This window comes from Drosophila sulfurigaster, chromosome 2L (assembly GCF_023558435.1).
Source record: "Drosophila sulfurigaster albostrigata strain 15112-1811.04 chromosome 2L, ASM2355843v2, whole genome shotgun sequence".
Lineage (NCBI taxonomy): Eukaryota > Metazoa > Arthropoda > Insecta > Diptera > Drosophilidae > Drosophila > Drosophila sulfurigaster.
In genome coordinates, this window is record NC_084881.1 from 30,885,306 (window position 1) to 30,904,491 (window position 19,186).

General features: G+C 33.6%; 1 protein-coding gene across 1 annotated transcript in view; it reads right to left on the minus strand.

Moving 5' to 3' along the window:
- LOC133838836 (mucin-2) overlaps nucleotides 1–16,338 on the minus strand; it is a 31,026-nt gene extending 14,688 nt beyond the window's left edge. The window contains 2 exon segments of the mRNA XM_062270064.1: nucleotides 15,060–15,164; nucleotides 16,239–16,338. Coding sequence (XP_062126048.1) covers nucleotides 15,060–15,129 — 70 coding nt within the window. The 5' untranslated portion in view covers nucleotides 15,130–15,164; nucleotides 16,239–16,338.
- Nucleotides 16,339–19,186: the final 2,848 nt, after the last annotated feature.

The following is a 19,186-nucleotide window of genomic DNA, read 5'->3' on the forward strand; positions in this document are numbered from 1 at the left end:
ATGTTGCTTCTATAACATAACCTATATTGCTTCAAGCAGCTAGTGAGTTATGCATTTTCCATCGCTATTACAACCTACAAAATTTGTGCTTTTGACCAGACATGTTATTAAATCTGAAATTCATAGGTTTTTTCAAGCTACATAATATATTTGGCTTGTTAAAGAAACTTTTCCCAAAACAAATTTACATTCACTTTTTTGAAATAAGAAACCGTTTGAAAGGCAGACACAGTCCGTAACTGCCAAAAAGCTTTTCAGGCATTGTTACAATAATTGACCGTAGATGAAATGTTAATTTAATGTTGCGCTTTACTACAGTTATAGAGCAAACAATGCTGACACAGGGAGTCAAGCGTAAACTTGAGCATGACAACTTCTTTATATTATATTATACATACATTATTTCTAATACTTTTGCTTGCACGTCACATATGGCTAATCATGTCAAGGCTGTTGGAGAAGATCTACTTAGCATGCAGTGCAAACAGTGAACAGCAAACAGCACGCATCGCAAATTGTGTAATTATCGCGAGAAACATTGTACGTCGTCCCGTACGCCTAATGCAACTGTATACGACAATCTTTAGTGAATGATATATAGTACTTTATATATGTATATGCAAGTACAGAGTCTACTGCTGGCGCAAAAAGTAAGCTAATCACGTGCCAAAGGCAATTGGTCATGCAAAAGCCTAAAGCTGTGTTCACCTGGGATGACATTTGTCTTAGCAAGCGTCAACACACACTTGGCAACACAACAACTGTCGAATCATTGTTGCTTTGCTGTACTTTCTGCTCCACTAAGCAAAATGTGTACCTGGCCTGGCTTTACTCAGCCCGAGCTAGAGCGTGGCTGGGTAGTTATGCAATGCTCAGTAATTCGGCCATAAGCCTGATTGGCTTTTTTTGTGAGTTTATTTGGTGCTTGTCGATTGCTACGCTGTTGCTGCTCTACTTATTGAAAAATAAGTGCAACACATTACGCGACTTTTATTGAAAGTAATACACAGCATAGAAAAAGGCAGCCCGTTAAATATCCAGACTGTTTTTATTGTAATTTCTATCTATTGATATGACAGCTTTAATAAAATTTACGACATCCATATATTGGTCTTATCATAAGAAACAGCTTTTTATAAAGTCATAAAAAGTATGAGTATAAATTAAAAAGTGTTCTATGAATTATAATAAAAATACATTTAAAATTACCAACTTACAAAATTATTTAAATTGCCTACTCTATTAATTAGGTAGATACATAGAATAACAAAGCACTTATCTTATAACAACGATAGGTGCGGTCCACTATAAAATGTACACTTCATAGATAAATAAATAAATCATTCGTCATTTTTCGGTTTACAATCGATTGCACAATTCCACAAGAAGGCGTATTAGATACCTCAAGGCAACCTTAATTTTGCTACATTTTTTGTGGTTACTATTTCTTTTGTTAGCAACATTTAAGCTGCCTTTCAATTGCTTTGCATGTGCGCAGGAAGTCTGCGATCGGCAGTTGGGATTTTCCTTTCTAATCGAGTGCCGTTACCGTAACTTCCTGGGTGTTAAGCCACGACAAATGCCAATTGCTAACACAGTCTAACTCTCTCAATGTATGCGACCTCTAAATACATTAACCAGTATTAGTTAAAAAGCTGCTAATTAAAATCCTAAGCTGATTATTGACCTGATCGAACACATTACTGTACTTTCGCACATATTTTATTGTGGTATAAAATGATGATGTCTAAAAAAAAAATGAAGCCTCTTTTCATTTCGATATCTGAATGTGCTGATACTAGTCTAGTATTGCAACAGCGAAGTGAAAAAGTGAGAGTTATATTGGAACCCACTATTTTGTGGACCACAAACAGGAAATATGCAACTTGGTAACACTTGCCGGTTTTCTGCATATTGCTACAGTTACTACGGTCAGCTATATGTATGCTGCGAACCCCACTTTCAATGGTTACACTTCAAAAGTAACTTAAACGTTTTTGGCAGTTGTGCAACAAAGCTCCTGGCTAGCACTGAATCGCTTCATATATATGTACATGTATTTGTGTTGAAATTTTGTATCATAGCTATCAAATACCCTAACACAATAAATTACCTAAAAAACATTTTTGAAAAAAAAAACTTTTGATATTTTTTTTACAATCTTCTTGTCATTCGGAAATTTGAGGTTCATGATAACACTAGCTCTTGAAAAGATAGTTGGCATTACTGTTCATATATTATTATTCATTTGATTGCTCAAGCCGCATGGAATAGTCACCTGTACAAGTCATTACATTCAGTTAAGAGGTTTGATTTTTGTAGCACGCAGCATTTGTGAAAGCACTGCAGTGGCGAGTATGGCAGCCCGTCGCTTGGTGTTTACTTAACTGTGACTGGCAATATGACACTTGTGGCACATGATTTTTTATCAAATTTGCAGCTTTGAAAAATGTTAATTGAAAGCAAACTTTCAAATATAGGCAACATATTGTTGTCATGTTGCATCAAATGATGTAAAAGCATAAGCCTTGTATTTACAGTACAATATGTGGATCAACAGTGTTTTTAGAGAATTACTTAAAAAACAGAATGGTTTGAGGACCCTAATGCGAATTTATATTCTATTATTAGTGAAGATATTAGAATATAATCATGATCGTATTCGGACATTATACATTAAAAATAAATGAATTTATTATATATTCAGGAATCTATTGAATACACACAATCTAACTCGTTTCGATCAAATAGTTTTTGGTTAGAGTGAATGTTGCCCAGCAACGCCTGCTTAGACCACAACAAAAAGTATAAAAACAACTACTACAAAAGTGGGTCAAACTGAGAATATTGCATAAGATGTAGACACAACACTCACCAGCATACAGACAAGCTATTTCAAATCTTGCTGCTAGTTGCAACAACTAGACCACGCGACGTCGCCATTTCTGCTAACGACAACTAAAACGACGGCGACAGCGACAAAGACAACGACATCAAAGTTTGCTGCTGTGGCGCAAAGCTCTTAGAGCGCATTATAAATGCGGCAAGCCACGCCTGCTTCAAAATCGATCACTTTCGAATGGAGTCGGTTGCCACAACAGCGTTACCGTGGGCTGTAGTTTGCTATATACTATATAGTGTAGCGATTTGAGTTGAAGCAATGAGCTTCAAGCTGTAACTATTGTTTGGCTAACTGCGAATTCGACGATAGTTTTTGTTTTAAAATATTTGTTGCAAGAAGTGGTAAATGAGATGTATTTTAACTTTTCAAATTTAATTTTATACACACACATTCATCTTTCGCGATCCAATGTAAATGTAATAGGTCTTTGCCCCAATGCTTCAAATTTTGAGAGTTAAAGAGGTTATCGTCTCTACATAGATATAAATGCCAGTAAATCATTCATTTTCAAAAGCCAAAATTATCAAACGATCAAAAATTTACATACAGCCAACAATATCAACCCAACCGCGATGCATTTAAACTGTACATTTTACAACATTTGCGGTACCATGCCCATGACGCTCATTTTTAAGTTCACTTAAGTTTAAAAGAAAAACGCCCATTGACTGCAACTGTAGAGGTCAAGGTACTCATATTTGTTTGTGGTGTATGCGGCTATCTTCGTCAGATACCATGAGGTGCGGTTAATGTTGCCAATCTCAAGCCAAGATACTTGTACAATGTATTGCTGTATTTTGTGTTGCCCTTATTATTGCTATTTGTTTGAAATGCCGGATGCAGTTGTACTGGTATGTACGCATTTATGTATGTAGTCCATCGTACATGTATGTACATACATAAAGGAGAGAGCTTCATATACATACGTTAAATTATGCCTTGTCTTGGGGAAAAGTTTTTTCAAAATATGTAAAAAACTACACAAATATAAAGTTTACAGTTTAATGGTTTAGGTTGATTATTTCATCTGTCAACAGAAATAACTTTAATTTTCGGAATAATATATATTTATTACGTTTTTTTCAGAGGTACAAGTTGCTTTTGCATTTGACGTGACATTAAAATTGACTCTCTGTTGACATATGGTATCATTAGGTTCTGTATGAAAATCTTTATTACTTCCTAATCTGCATTTATTAAAATAGGCAAAACCGACATCAACTTGAGATATGATTCAGTTTGAGTCGGAAATGTAAATCTTGCACTGCAAGTTTTCGCTATGTATGCACTTTAGATTAGGATTTCGCAGCTTACCTTTATATATAACCATCGACAACAGGTTAATCCACTCCTTAACTTAAATACCAAAAGTCAAACAAATCTGATATAATTATCCACCCATGAGGTGCTTGAAAATTTAAAAAAATTAGAAACCATTAACCCACTAAGGCCACGCCCAACCTGATTTAGGCAAGAAAGAGAAGTAATTGAAGCACATTTTGTGAACCATCAAGTGTTTGAATATTTACGTACATATGTATATACTGTATGCAGCGCTCAGCAAGTTTAATCATTTAAAGCTTGTTTGTTTTCTAATATTTTTATTTGTTTATTGTTAAACAAAATGCTTATCAAATCATGAATAAGATGAAATTTACCACTTTTCGGGAGCCTCATTTTTTCAAATACATTTTTTAACTTCCTAAAGTTCTGTTCATCATGCCGCAAGCATTTATAGTATTGCAGTTAATTGTGTAAATTGAATTGATTAAAACAGCGTACAAATAGTTTTATTGTCTTCTCATTCTAGAGCACCAATAATTTTAGACTCAAAACAAGGTTTTCTGAGTTACTTAGGTACAAAGTAAATTTTGCAGGTACACAGCGCATACACTCTCACTCACATATGTATGTCTTTTGTATGTATTTGAATGTAGTTTGTAATCATCAAAAAATGCGCTGTCTTGGCATTAGAATTCAAAAGTGAACGGAGTTCACTCAACTGTGTCCGGTCTTGCGCTGTGAATTTAGGTGCCACAGCATATTTTGGGTGTGCCATTTGGAAACAATTGCGATTCAAATCTGTAGCACAATCAAAAAAGTGTGCGGTATAAGCGCCAATAATAAACTGTGTTAGACTGTGGAAATACTATATATTCTTTTTCTGCAATTTTGGTGGACTTATACATGAACAAATCGACAATCGCTAGCTCGACACATAAGTTAACGGAATAGTCTAAATTAAAAAGCGTTAGCTCCAAGCAAATCAAATGACATTTTAATTACGTATATTTAATTCAGTTTACGTTCTCGAGGGGAGACAGAAAAGCATTCAGGGTCGATCTACGCCTCAGCATGGCAACCAACCACCATAAAAGTCGAAGAGTCGAGACGGCTGCTGCTATTGCTCAAGAGGTGAACGCCAACATGTTCATAATACATATAAATAATTGTTTCTTTCAAGCCGGTCGCTATCGCAGTCATATATTAGGCGGTAGTAATGGATCTTATTCACAGAATCAGAAAAAAAGACAAGTAGAATAGAAGTTTTTCTTAATGAAACAGGCAATAAGTATATAATAATCTAAAACAGTATTAAATATTTCTGTAAGATTGTGTTCTTTCTTTATTTTGTCTTTTAAAAATGTTCTCACAGTTAAAGCCATTCTTATATAGGGTATGAGAATCATCACCCATTTTTAAAGATTCAATTGTAATCATTGTTCAATTTAACATAACAATTGTTTGGCATTAAAGCATGTTAAATCCCACACTAATTTTTGCAGCTGAGACATTTCAGAGTGCTGAGTTCGTTCCCATGCTTACGTAAGCCTTGGGAGTGGCCAACTATACCATGTAGCAGCCGTATTTCATAAATATAGAGCACAACGACTGCAACAACTAATGCTGTTACCATTTCTCACGACTATCAATGGTCGCGAGTTAAATCCTTGAAACTCACAGTAATAATAATGTTAATTAAATTAACTGGCGCAGATAACCTAAGCTGTAGTCCGAACAAAGGTGGTAGAACGAATAATATACAAATGAATTAAGCACTCCTATTAAATATCTGTTCAATCTTCAAACAGACATAATCATATGATACTGAAAAGGCTTATAAATAGCTGTTATGTAGAAGGGTATTAGAACTTTGTACAGGAAATGTATGTAACAGTCAGAAGGGGGGCATCGCCGACCTTAAAGCATATGTTATGTCATATTATTATATATTGTATATACTTTGCACTGTATGGTATATTTTGAAAGTAATACTGTACCACTAAAACGCCATTGGTATATTTTTAGTATTTTCGTGGTATATTAATTTGGTATATTTTAAAATTAATACCGCACTGTTTTGCTTTTATTCAAAATGGTTAGCGGGTATCTCACAGTCGAGCTCACTCGACTGTAGCTTTCTTACTTGTTTTAACTGTGTGCCACCTTTGCTCTCGTTAACATTTTTTATAGAGGCAGAAATTATATTGCACATTTGAAATATATTAATTGTTTCAAATTTCTACAAAAATTTAGGTTATTATTTCAGTATGAATAACTCAATGGTACGAATAACCGAAAAAAACCTCATATAAGAAACCTTAGTAAAACAAGCACCTCTGAGCGACATGACTTTAGTTAACATCCGAATATGGCCTTCACCTTTTCATTAGCCAGTAAGGCAAAAGAGATATTTTACATGAAATTAAACATGTAATCGATACGATCGGCTACAAAAATCATCGGGGTCATTGCAATAACAAGCTATTAAATCAAACTAAAATCTGCAAGTAGTTATGCGTTTGATATTTTCAATGCTGCTACTAGGTTTTTTCAATTATATATAAATAGTATACATATATACTCACATATACATAAATGAATATACAAATAAATGTGTATACACACAAAGCTGAAAGTGGATGCCGACGGCTGAATTTGAAGTGAAAAATGTTGTATGGTCGATGCCCGGCAAAAGCATGTAGTAAACAAGCTGCGCCTGCTTACTTGGGTTTCCCGTTAAACTTGAACAAACGTTATGTAGTTTACAAAACCAAAAATATGTTATTGCTAACAACAATTACGAACCACACATGTAGATAAATACTTAAACGTGTTAAAACAAAATTACAGCCATGTATGCAGCACCTAAATGTGGCTCAAATGCGTTTATAGTCAAGAATTAAGTGCAGCACAATTTGAAAAAGGTCTTAGGTGTTGCCATGGTTTACAAAGCGACTTTTCTTGTACAGCTTCGGGCTTAGGTTTATGCAAATTACTCTTTATTTGTGTGTACATTTCAACAAATAGTGAATAAAACAAATTAAGTGCTTTAACAACAGAAATAGAGTAAATGTCGTTTTAATTTAAAAGGGACTTCAAAATTTCGTTATTTTCACGATGCCAAAATAATTAACAGCCTTTGTTACGAAAATGGCTTTACGCTTAAGAAATGCTTAAGTATCAAAATATCCATTAACCTAGTAAAGCTAAGTTACATCATACTTGTATAATGGAATTTGAGCGTATTATAAATACTATATATCTATGCTTGCATACGCTTCAACTTCATTAACAGCGTTTAATCAAATTGTTTAATTGGCAAAACAAATATGATATATAATATAGTCCGCAACTGAAGTTATCAAATGTATACAGGTAATACAAAAATTAACTTTATTAGGCGCTATACACAGCACCAACAAAATTTAATAATGTTAGTAATAAAAGAAACTATTAACAAATATATTTTCGCAAATATATTTCACGCAAAAATGCGTCGTTAAAAAAAATATTTTCTTAATATTGTACAGATTGATTGAAAAACGAGCCAGACAGGTGTGTGAAAAAGCAAAGTCAAGGCTTAAAGTCGTCAAGTTTTAACAGAAGAGGGGCCTTTTTGAGGTTGGGACTTGAAGTCGGAAGTTTCTATGTTGTATCTCTCAACGATTTTGACGGACATTCTTACACATACACATGTATATATATGTATGGAAATACTTATAAATATTGAATACAAGATTGGTGGTTATTAAGTTATTTCACCTTTATAACTAAGCAAATGTTTGTCTCCCTGAGAATATTTTGTATTTGATTTTGTTTTATTTTGTTATTGTTATACCCGCTACTCATAATGTAAAAGGGTATTATAACTTTGTGCCGACAGGAAATGTATGTAATAGGTAGAAGGAGTCATCAGCATCAACAGCCGAGTCGATATACGTTATATACGATATTATGATATAAAAACATCAATATACGGGGCTTCGTTGCTTTGGCTTTTGTACGTTTTTCCCTCTATGGTATATTTTGAATGTAGTACTATATCAATATACCAAATATAACATTTGGTACATTTTTAGGTTTTTTATGGTATATTAATTTGGTATATTTTAAAATTAATACCTCATTGTATTGATTTTATTCACAATGGGTAGCAGGTATCTCACAGTCGAGCACCCTCGACTGTGGCTTTCTTACTAGTTGTTAATAATTCGATGACTAATAACATGTTTCGCAGAAAGATTGTCTAAGCGGATATCATTTGTTAAAAAAATTGTTGTCTCGAATATTTATCCGGTTTTCGTGATTGTGAATGTCAATCTTAAATTTTGAAGACTTGTTGGTAAAATAAAAAAATCCATAGGGCTTTTTTTTTTATTATGAGCACATACAGAAGAAGTTGAAGGTCTTAAATCAAGTAACCTCATTAATATAAATATATTCTTTGCGATTAATCAAGAAATAGTTTATGCAAAAAGTGTTATATGGACCCTGTTCACATACCATGTGTCCACGCAAAATGTTCAAACAGATTATCCGAGCAATATCTACCATTTTGAGTCATGTTCTGCTAAGTTTGCGCTTGAATGTCAGGGTACGAAAAGAACAACATAAGTGACGGGGATAGTCAAGAATGAACATGTTCAAAATTATTGCTAGCATGTAATCTGGACAAAGGTATCTCTCCAAGTGCAAGAAGGCGTGCTTAAGGCAGCGGCTGGTAGATCTGTAGGGGTATTCAAACTGACTGGTTTGGCTTGTCGGCGACTGTCACTATTGTTGTGATGAAGTACTTACATTACCAGCAAATCCTACGTATCCACGATGACTCGCAGTATACATATGTACATGTAGCACATTCATCGCCCTTTGCCAAGATTATACAAATTTATTGCATTTTTAAACTTTACTTTTACACACATATGTAAATATGTATGTTTTAAGTTTGTCACCTCTTACATTGCGCCAATTTCAATAATGTCTATTTGTAACAGTATTGTACAACTCAAACAATCGGTACAATCCATGTAGTATATGTATGTACATGCTTGTTGCTGCAGATTGTATATTATGAAAAATCTATAATAATATTTATTATTTTTACAAAGATATAAATCTTTTTTGCATTTGAAAATGATTCAATAAGATTTCCATGCTTTGAACTAAACGTGATAGCATGTAAGTTGTGTGAACTGCACGGCAAACAATCACCCAAAACTTTTATTGCAAGTAACACTTAGCCGCTGCGTTAATGCTTGTTTGACCAGTGTCAGTAAAACCGCATCAATAAATTCATTTTATAACAAATAAAGAAGCTCAAGCTCCGCTACTAAGCGCAATGTCATCAAACTCAGCGCTGTAATCACAACCAGTTACTAAATGTATTTTGCGGTTCGTCTCCCTCGTCACCTTTGGCGGCATTGAAAATGTACGGGCCCCCATCAGGTTCCTGCTGTGATTAACAGAATTGACGTTGCTGCAACGCTGTAAACCATTAACTAAAAACACGAATGACTGCATCAAGCAATTGGCTTATATGGCAATTACAAGAAAATCACAAACTTTAACCAGCTGTGCACTGATAAAGACCTAGAGTTGAACTATGTAACGTTAATAAACGTTTGATGACCCCAGCACATGATCTGACATAATTTCGATACTGTATTGCTGACTATAGCCACGATTGGTTAACCGAACAATCATAGCTCTTTGGATGATTAATCGTTTGCTGAATGTTGAAAGCCTAACGCGCAATCAGTTCACCAAGCAGCTCATTACAATTGCCCACCCAATGGAGCACCAAACTGAGAAACAGTATCTTATATAATATAATCTACTCTAGCAACATTCATCGATAAATATGTTGTCACTGCAAAGCTGTCGCACGATTAGCTAAAGTAACTTCATATATTCATATGTGCATTCGTATACAAATACATAATATTAAATATGTGTTGTAAGTGAAAGTGAAAGGCTAGCACTATACAATACATATCGCTGCATTCGAAACTATTTTAAAAATTGTAAGCTGTTGAGATTTTTTTAGCTTTCGAAGAAGCAATTACAACCTGAAACAGAAAACTTGCCCTTGGCAACCTTGCTATATTTGACTTCCCATCGTTAAAATGACTACAATAACGAAAATAAAAGCGTCAAGGTTATTGAACATCTGCAAAATCCAGTTTATCAATAATCGACGCGCAGATGTGACAATGAAAGATATGAATGAGCCTTTAAAGTTAACAAACCCTGTCCTGTTCAGCTTTTGTGAGTACAACGGCTATTTCTTACTATACATATACTGCATATATGTAAGTGTATCTAAACTAAATAATACAAACTATTTACAAAATAAAATAGGAATAAATAATCTAAATATACCTTATTTGTAAGTTTTATACTGAGTCGCATACAAGTAAGAGATTTTGTATGTATTGATTCACGTTCTCTGTTCTCTTTAATACGTTGTTGATCTGGCATGCCATTTAAATTGGACTGTGTCCTTGCCGCATTTTCACGCCCAAGACCCATGACGCTGTTGAAATCATTTAGCATGACTGCCTTTCTAAATTACTGACTTAATATTTATATACATATGTATATGCAGTAGCAACCTTGAAATTACTGCAATGAAATTACTCCGAATGCAAGACAGTAATACATAACCTAGAGAGGTTTTGGTTTAAAAGGTTCCCTATGTTAATAATAATAATGTTCTTATAAATTTTTGTAAGCAGCACTACTAAAGGCTGTATTATTTGCTGTTGATAATAAAGTGAATATGTATGATAATAGTGTATATCTGCATAGTCTTAATACAGAGTCGAATATATATTTTATGAGAACAATGTACAGATTTATATGTGGCGATAAATAATAATTGCCTTACTCTAGGTATACATCTATCATACAACGGAACGTCATTTGTTTTTCGATTCTATTATGAAAAGGCAAAAAAGAATGTTGGGCCCACAGACTATTCAATCAATTATAAAGGCACGGTGTGGAGTCGGCTGTTCATATGATATTGTGTTACGAATGCCCATCGGCGTTGCTGGTGATTGTCTGTTTGAAGCAACGAGCCGTAAATGTGAAACGCGCATAAAATAATCATAAAAATTAAGAGTTTTACGCAATCTTCACCAGGCATTCAACCATTAGCTTTCAAACATGAGTGAAAAAAGAGAGCAGTCTGGAGACAGGTGTTAGAGTGTAAAGTGGAGCAGTTGTGCCAGTCAAGGTAACTTGCTGTTGTTATTTCATGATTCAAGTTATAGAGACGTCAAAAGTTTTTATATATTGGTTAGGTATGTTGTTATAGCACTCGTTACGCATTGAAAATAGTTTTGTACTGACTTTTGTACAGACTGTAAGTAAATTCGACCGCGTTGTACTTGCATATATGACTTAATAATACAATTAAAATAAAAGAAATGTAATTCAATGTAATTTATATTATTAACAAGATGTATTAACACTTATAAAAAATCTATATTAGATAGTTTCAATAACTTTACTTGAGCTAATAAGGCGTTGCTCTATTGAACTTTTGATAAATATTATAATATAGTACAATTCCGACATCCATCGCTGTTGAAATGTAAAAGTCAAAGACCCTTTCTTAACATCACAAGTATTTTCACTAAATATAGTATGTGCATGTGATTGAACATGTATAACATGTGCATTTTTATGAATCTTCGTAGTGCATTTGAGTAGTTCGTTGCCTAAGTCTTTTGTTATGCTTGTACCCAGTGGGAAAAAACGAAAGTGTACAGTGGCTACTTGCAGTGTAAGTGATGTTACGTCATAAACTCGTATCTACATATGTATGTATGTCTGAACAAATTCAGCTCTCACATTATTATACTTTAAATAAAAACAAAGAGTAAGTCTGGAGAAGGCGGATTGTCAACTAATCTTATAATTTAATAATGCCCTTCCGCATGCTACAACTGTTTCGCACGGTGTTCATTAACACTATCCTCACATTGTTTTATTTTCCAAATAAAGATTCAAGAGATCAGACCTAATTTGGCATTGACTTTTATTCAAAAAGCAGATAATTCATAGACATATTTTCAAGCTCGTATTATTAAGAAAGAAGTCATCATTCTTGAATACACATATTTTGAATACGAATCAACAATTATTTATTTTCATGAATGCGACAGCGTTTAATAATTTGTTTTCGTGAATTCGACCGCTTACCGCATGTAGTCAAAAAAAAAACCCCAAGTTGATATGAGTATTCAAGCGTAACAAAATGGAAAGCTTGTCACTTTTCATGGATTATTTTGATGGGATTTATTTACTACCTAATTTTCTTATAATTTATGTACCAACAGTTTTATTTTACATTTATTTTTGTCGCTTTATTTCATAGTGTCATTAAGGGCAAGAAAGTTAGATGCCTTTCTGATGTGAAGAATTATAATGATGTCACTGCAGTTATGCATGTTTCATTATTCGGATCTATATACTATGCATAATTTATTGTAAAATTGTATAAAGGTCTCAAAATTGTTTCAACATGGAGGAAAAGACTCGACTAGGTACCTCTTTCAAAGCATTACACCCTTTTAATTCGATTGCTGGCAAATTGCTTGGAAGCTGGGTTATCTAACTTTAGTGATCCTAACTTTATTAATTTAGTTGCCACCAATAGCTACACAAAACAATAATGTTTTCAAAAGTGAGACTCAAGCATTGTGAACAGGGCTGACAGCTGCTCAATATATGCTCGCACTTTCATTTCTCTTATGGAAACGGAAATTTGAATAATTATCAGTAATGCGAAACTTGATAGCACGTACTTTGCATAATAATAATAATACGTATAAGTAACTGAATCGTATGCATACGACAACTTGTGGGTTACCTATGCAATTGCTGTGCTGTAATTATATACAGAAACTTTTAACTTCAGTACTCGCGTGTTTGGACAATGCCTCTTCCGATCATTGTATTTTGATTAAGCATACATAAAGTCCACAACTATAAAGTACGTTTGTATCTACGAATATAGGATTAAAATTTACCAATATGCTTACAAGTGCTTATATGTACGAGTAGCTAGTGAAAATCGAAAGTGAAATAAAAAACATTTGCTCACTAAAAACCACAAATACGATATTGAATGCACGTAGTTTTTTCGTGACCTTTAATTAAGGCAATGAAAACGTAAAAAGTATCAAAAGAGGGCACATAGTAGTTTTTTATCAGAATATAATATGGATTCGAAATAACACTTAATAATAATATTAATTGTAAAGATCAAGTTCGGGTTTCAAATCCAGCATTAAATTAAAATGTTGGACTCCTATTTTATTGGCATATTTTGTATATTTGTAACTTAAGTTTAACTATTAAGTGTGTTGTGTTTGCAAATATTAACAGTTATTATAACCGCAATTTATTTGATGGCAAATATGGTTTCATACACTCTCCCATGAAAACACTAACTCCATTCATTCATGCCACTCGAGTCACTACGTGGTATGCAATTAATATCTATGTCATAAGCAAGCTGATTGGCATAGCTTACATAAGTCATAGATACTATATACATACATATGTATGTATGTACATCGTGCGTTTCGCTTGGTGGACAAAACAAGGTGATCAATCGTTTTGAATGCTTGTTATGCTAGAAATTGATTGTGGTACATTATTTGTTATTTGACTCTATATGCCTTAAATAAATGTATCAAGTAATCGAAGTAATGCACACGATATTTCAATATAATCTGTAAGCGAATGATCGAAAGCTTTAGCTTAGATTGAATAATAAAACGAAGTCTTTTTAATTTTGAGATAATAAAATGGATGTTTTGTGGTTTAAATATGGTTCATAGAAGTACGCATTCATAAAAAACGTGTTATTAAAAGAGCACGATCAATACATTTTGGCTCATGTGAATTTGCATATGAAAACTAAGCAATAAATAATGCGAATAATCACCATTCATCAAATATTCCTTACTTTTTAATTAATAATTGAGTAATAGCTTCAATTGAATATGTATGTTCTTCTAAGATAAAGTATTTATAATGTATATTAGCAGTTACCGTTTTATTCATTCTAACAACCGTTAGCAATAATATTTTAATTTTTCTTAGATATAACTGTTTATAAATAACTGTGAACAAATTAAGATTGAACATGAAAATAAAAAAGTCAAATATAGACAATGATGTGCTAAAATTAATAGCTTCACATGAATGTATTGTATATGAAACAACATCAAACTTCGCTCAAGTCTTGTATATCGTGAATTTTACTTAAATCGAAACAAGTTTTGGTTGTTCATAATTTCTTAGGCAGACTCGAAAAAAATTTCCATACTAATAATGTTCAAAGAGTTTGGCGTATCCAACTTACTACCCAAAATATACATATACATAATTTACATTTTTCTACAGAATAATGAGCAGACTTTATGTGGCTAATTAATATACATTGCTCGTGTGCACTATTTGACAGTAAAAGTTTTATATGATCTGAACACTTTCTTAGTATGAAAACATTTGTTTGTATAATAGTCGCTCCTAAACAATGTGGGGAAGTGACCCTGAAATCTTTTTTATCATAACCAACCGACCTACTATTATTTTTCTGTGTATAGCAAATACTTTAAGCCAACAGCTTCTGTTAACATATTTGTATTCTACTTTATGCGTTGCAAACACGTAATTGTTTGCATAAGTCTTAAGAAAATTCCAGTTTCGCAGTCGGATTGCGAGCTCTTAGAACTTCATGTTTGAAGTTGAAGCATCCTAATGTTACTTTCATATGTTTTATAATTTATATATGTTAAATAAGATTTCCTAACTGAACTAGTAATGCAAGTAAAACTAAAAACAAACTCACCTGTTTTGAATAAGAAAAGACATAATCCCAGAAGCCAGTATAAGCTTTGACGCTGTGTTGAAAACTCCATGTTGCTCTTGTTATTGCGCGTCACTGTAACTGTAACTGTAAATTTTCTTGTAGTTGCATTTACGTTTTCAGCTTAATTCGCAGAATTTGAAATACAAAAATACAAGCATAGACTGACAGTCAAACAGCATGGCAACAGCAGCAGCCTAAAAAGCCAGTCTCTACTTTGAACAAAAACAGATATCTAAACATACCAACGTACTCGCATACACGTATGTATGTATATATGTATGAACGTAATACACATGCAAGTAAGAAGACAATGTCGCAATTTTTCAATTTAGATTTTTTTCGAACTCAAGCTTTTGTTTTCGGTTTTACTGGAATTGTTGGCGTTTTTCTTGGCTTTTGTTACTGCACTTTATTTCAGTTTTGTTTCTATATGCCCGTAGTTGTTCAGTTATTGCTGTCGTAGCTGCTGGTTGCTCTCTATTATGCACACTCTCGTCAAAGTTTGTGGCACACAGTAAAATTCACACATACACACACTCATATTGCAACATTTACGATATACCCTTTGTTTCGAGAAACAATTTATTCTGATTTCTTGACTATGTTGCAATGACAATTGCCACGAAAATTATATTAAACAAAACACTGCACATCAAATGAATTAGCATTAGCGTTGTTGGTATATCTTGGTAGATTCGTTGTTTAATGGCCACATTTGAATTTTCCACGCGTTTTAGGCTGGCGCTCACAAAAAAAATATGTGCGCGCAAGTCAATGTTTAGAGAAGAAAATACGAAGCGAACTGCGATAAATAAACAAACAGCAAGACTTGAGTTTTCGTTTTTGTTTATGTTTTTTTTTTTTTTTTTTAGCAAAACTTTCTTTTCGATGTAAAGCCAGTCTATCATCGGTTGGTATTGCTTTTTTTTCGCGCACACATGCGCGTTTCTTGAACTATAAAATGCAGTTGAGGCTGCTTTCTATATGTGGATTTGATGTATGCAATATTCACTATTTTAAAATCTCAAAACATTTTAGTTTATTATAAAGCACTTTTTTGGTTTTTTTCTTATGCTTAAAAGCAATTATGGAGCTTGACGAAGTTTTTATACCCTAATTAATTGCAGTACTAATTCTCTCAGTCAAAACGCTTCTTACCGTGAGCTCAAGCGAACAACACGTCCTAATCGAAACAGCTAAGCAACACGACTGTGCCCAACAAGTGCTCGAAGTCAGTCAGCTGCGCCAGGTTTCGATGCCAAGCTTGACTTTAAGCTTACAGTGGCGCAGTTGCTGCTGCTGTTGTTTTCGTTGTGGCTTGTGGCTGTGGACGAGACCGATTATTTTGTTTGTATCTCTTAAGTTTTTGAAAGTAAGAGTAAAACGGGTCTCATTCACAAAAGCTTCGATGGTTATGGCTTATCGTTTCTCTTAACTTAAGCTTAACAGACTCAAGACTTTCAAACAAGCAGGCTGCAAGCATGAAACAAATATCTTTCTGTATGTACCATATGCAGCTAAATAAATACAGTTTAAGTTTCTCGTTGCATTAAATTTACATTCTTATTGTTAGCTAATAAAATCATAGTGACAAACCTATTCAAAATTATAACAACAAATTTTTTTATTACAAGTCTTGCAAACTATTATTTTCGCACAAGCATTTTTAAAGTGCGATATATTATATTTAATGTACTGAATAAAGCAATATAATACAATTGTCATTCAGCGGTTTATGATGAATGACTGAAAGTATTTATGTTCATCATTCTTCAGTTACGAAGACATTCGGCTAGATGTGAAGTTCAGTTATACAAATATGCCAAATTTTCGCCAGATACCTTTTAAGTTTAATGCGCAATTTTATAAACAAATTATTTTAATGGACTGTAATGTCTTAATTGCAAAAAGCAAAAGTTTGAGTAGTTACAACTATTGTCGACATTTTCAGTTCCACTTTGCATTGCAAAAAAATGCAGACAGTGCCCCTTAAATATTTGTCATTCACGTTGTTAAATAAAATACAAAATAATGTTGCTTTGTATATGCATGGACATAAAAATTGGATGGAAAAATATTTAGGTTGATTTTTGTTTCACTAGTATACGACACCCACCAAAAATAAAATTTAGTTCTTCAAATATTAGAATATTATTTTTGATTCGCCTGAACTTCTGTCAATCCTTTTTGGATGGTTTAAGCCATGGTTATAAACACTTATACCATTAAAGAATACATTCGAAATTAGATAATTTTGTGGTGGTATAATGCGACATATAAAAGTCCTTGGCAAACAAAAATTAAAATACCCAATCAATTTAACTACACATTACGCATTGACAAAAGTGCCCATAATGTAAATACATCTATACATGTATCTATACAAAGCGGTAAAAAAGTTAACCTTGATAACTTCCCTATAAATAATTATATTCACCAGTCTACAGTATGGTAAGTCTAAAAACAAACATTAACGGACTAACACTACCAAATCTACATTTGTAACGGCCTTCATACCAGCCAGTCATTGTATCTACTTACTGTGGTCGAAATACAGATCTATTGTACTCGGCGTCGACTGAAAATGGGAGTGCTGCATTTAAAAAGCTCATGATACAATGGCCATGGTAAATTATTAAGCTTTTGGTGCAATATGCCAACAACTTAATACATATTGCCACCAATACACAAAAGTTTATACTCGAACCTTCCATTTTAAAAATAATATAAGAGACTCTCAAGCGAAAGCGGTGGTAATAGCATCAAGGGATAAAGGCTTGCCAAACCTTTGATACAAATTTTATGTTAAGTTAGCGAAAACCAGACTCTAGTATTTCCTTTTTTTAGATTAGACGCACCCACTCACCAAAGTAGCTAGACTCTATAGACGCAGCCAACAACTCAAAATCAGAACAGTGACAGAAAATACAGCAACAATGTGAATGTAAGGCAACAAAGGCAGCAAGCAACCGACTTGCTGACCTTCTCGACACCGCCGTGGAGTGACGGTTTTGCAATAATCGACCGACCACTCAACTTCTGGGCGGCTTCTCAATGATACAATTGCTGAACAACCATAGCTTATGCATATGGGAGCAGGCGAGCAAGCACGACCGCACTATTTAATTGTGGTAACCAGCAACTAGAATTTACGACAACAGGCTAGTAAAAAACAGATGGAATATAACAGAATATAATGTGAGCTGCACTGCAAAGTCTGCTGACCGATCAACCACGCCTTACCTTCACACAATGGCTTAATGCAATTTCGTCGTCATAACTTAAACATCATAAATGCACTTATATAAATTTAAAATCAAATTCATTTACCATATTAATTTACTAATTAAAATATATTCCAAAAAAGTTTGGGTGTCTTTTCATATATATTTCTGAACGCAATATTGAACACCCTGTACACGAACACTAGTAAGTTAATAAAATGGTCACACATTGCAGCTCAATGTAGAAATACTTAATACTCAACGTTATAGGTTGAATAAACCGGATTAAAAACAAAACTGTAGCAAATGTTAGTGTAAAGTAAAAGATACAACTATTCTGATTTCCAGCACGCTTAAAGTTAAGAAACTCAATGTCACTGGTAAATTCGAACTTAGAGACAACAAACTTAAAGTTAAAAGACTTTAAAAAAAAGCTTTAGAACCCAGAAAATGTATCCTATTCCGTTAAAATAGTGTAGAATACGGAAGTTACTAAGTTTGCTCTCTAATCTGAAACACTAATACTTCCTGGGCTGGTATGCACTATTTCTGGTTACCTATTGACTACTATTAACTATAATATTGCGTGACGCGGATATTAACAGTAAAAATACCAATATAATTCTTTTCGGGTATAGCATGCGTTCCATTCACGCGTACACTGCAAGCAGCCACTGTGGATTAAGCGTTCATCATATTACCAGAGGCCTTTTTCAAAAGATAGATTTAACTTATGCTCTCGAAGCGCAATGCAAATCCATTTACATAATACTCATGCAGTACTCGTCTCGCCATAATGCTACATTTGGAGCAAATTCGTGTATTGCGACCGCAGCTGAATACGCGAAAGGTAGACACGACTCGAGCACCAATACGAGCAAT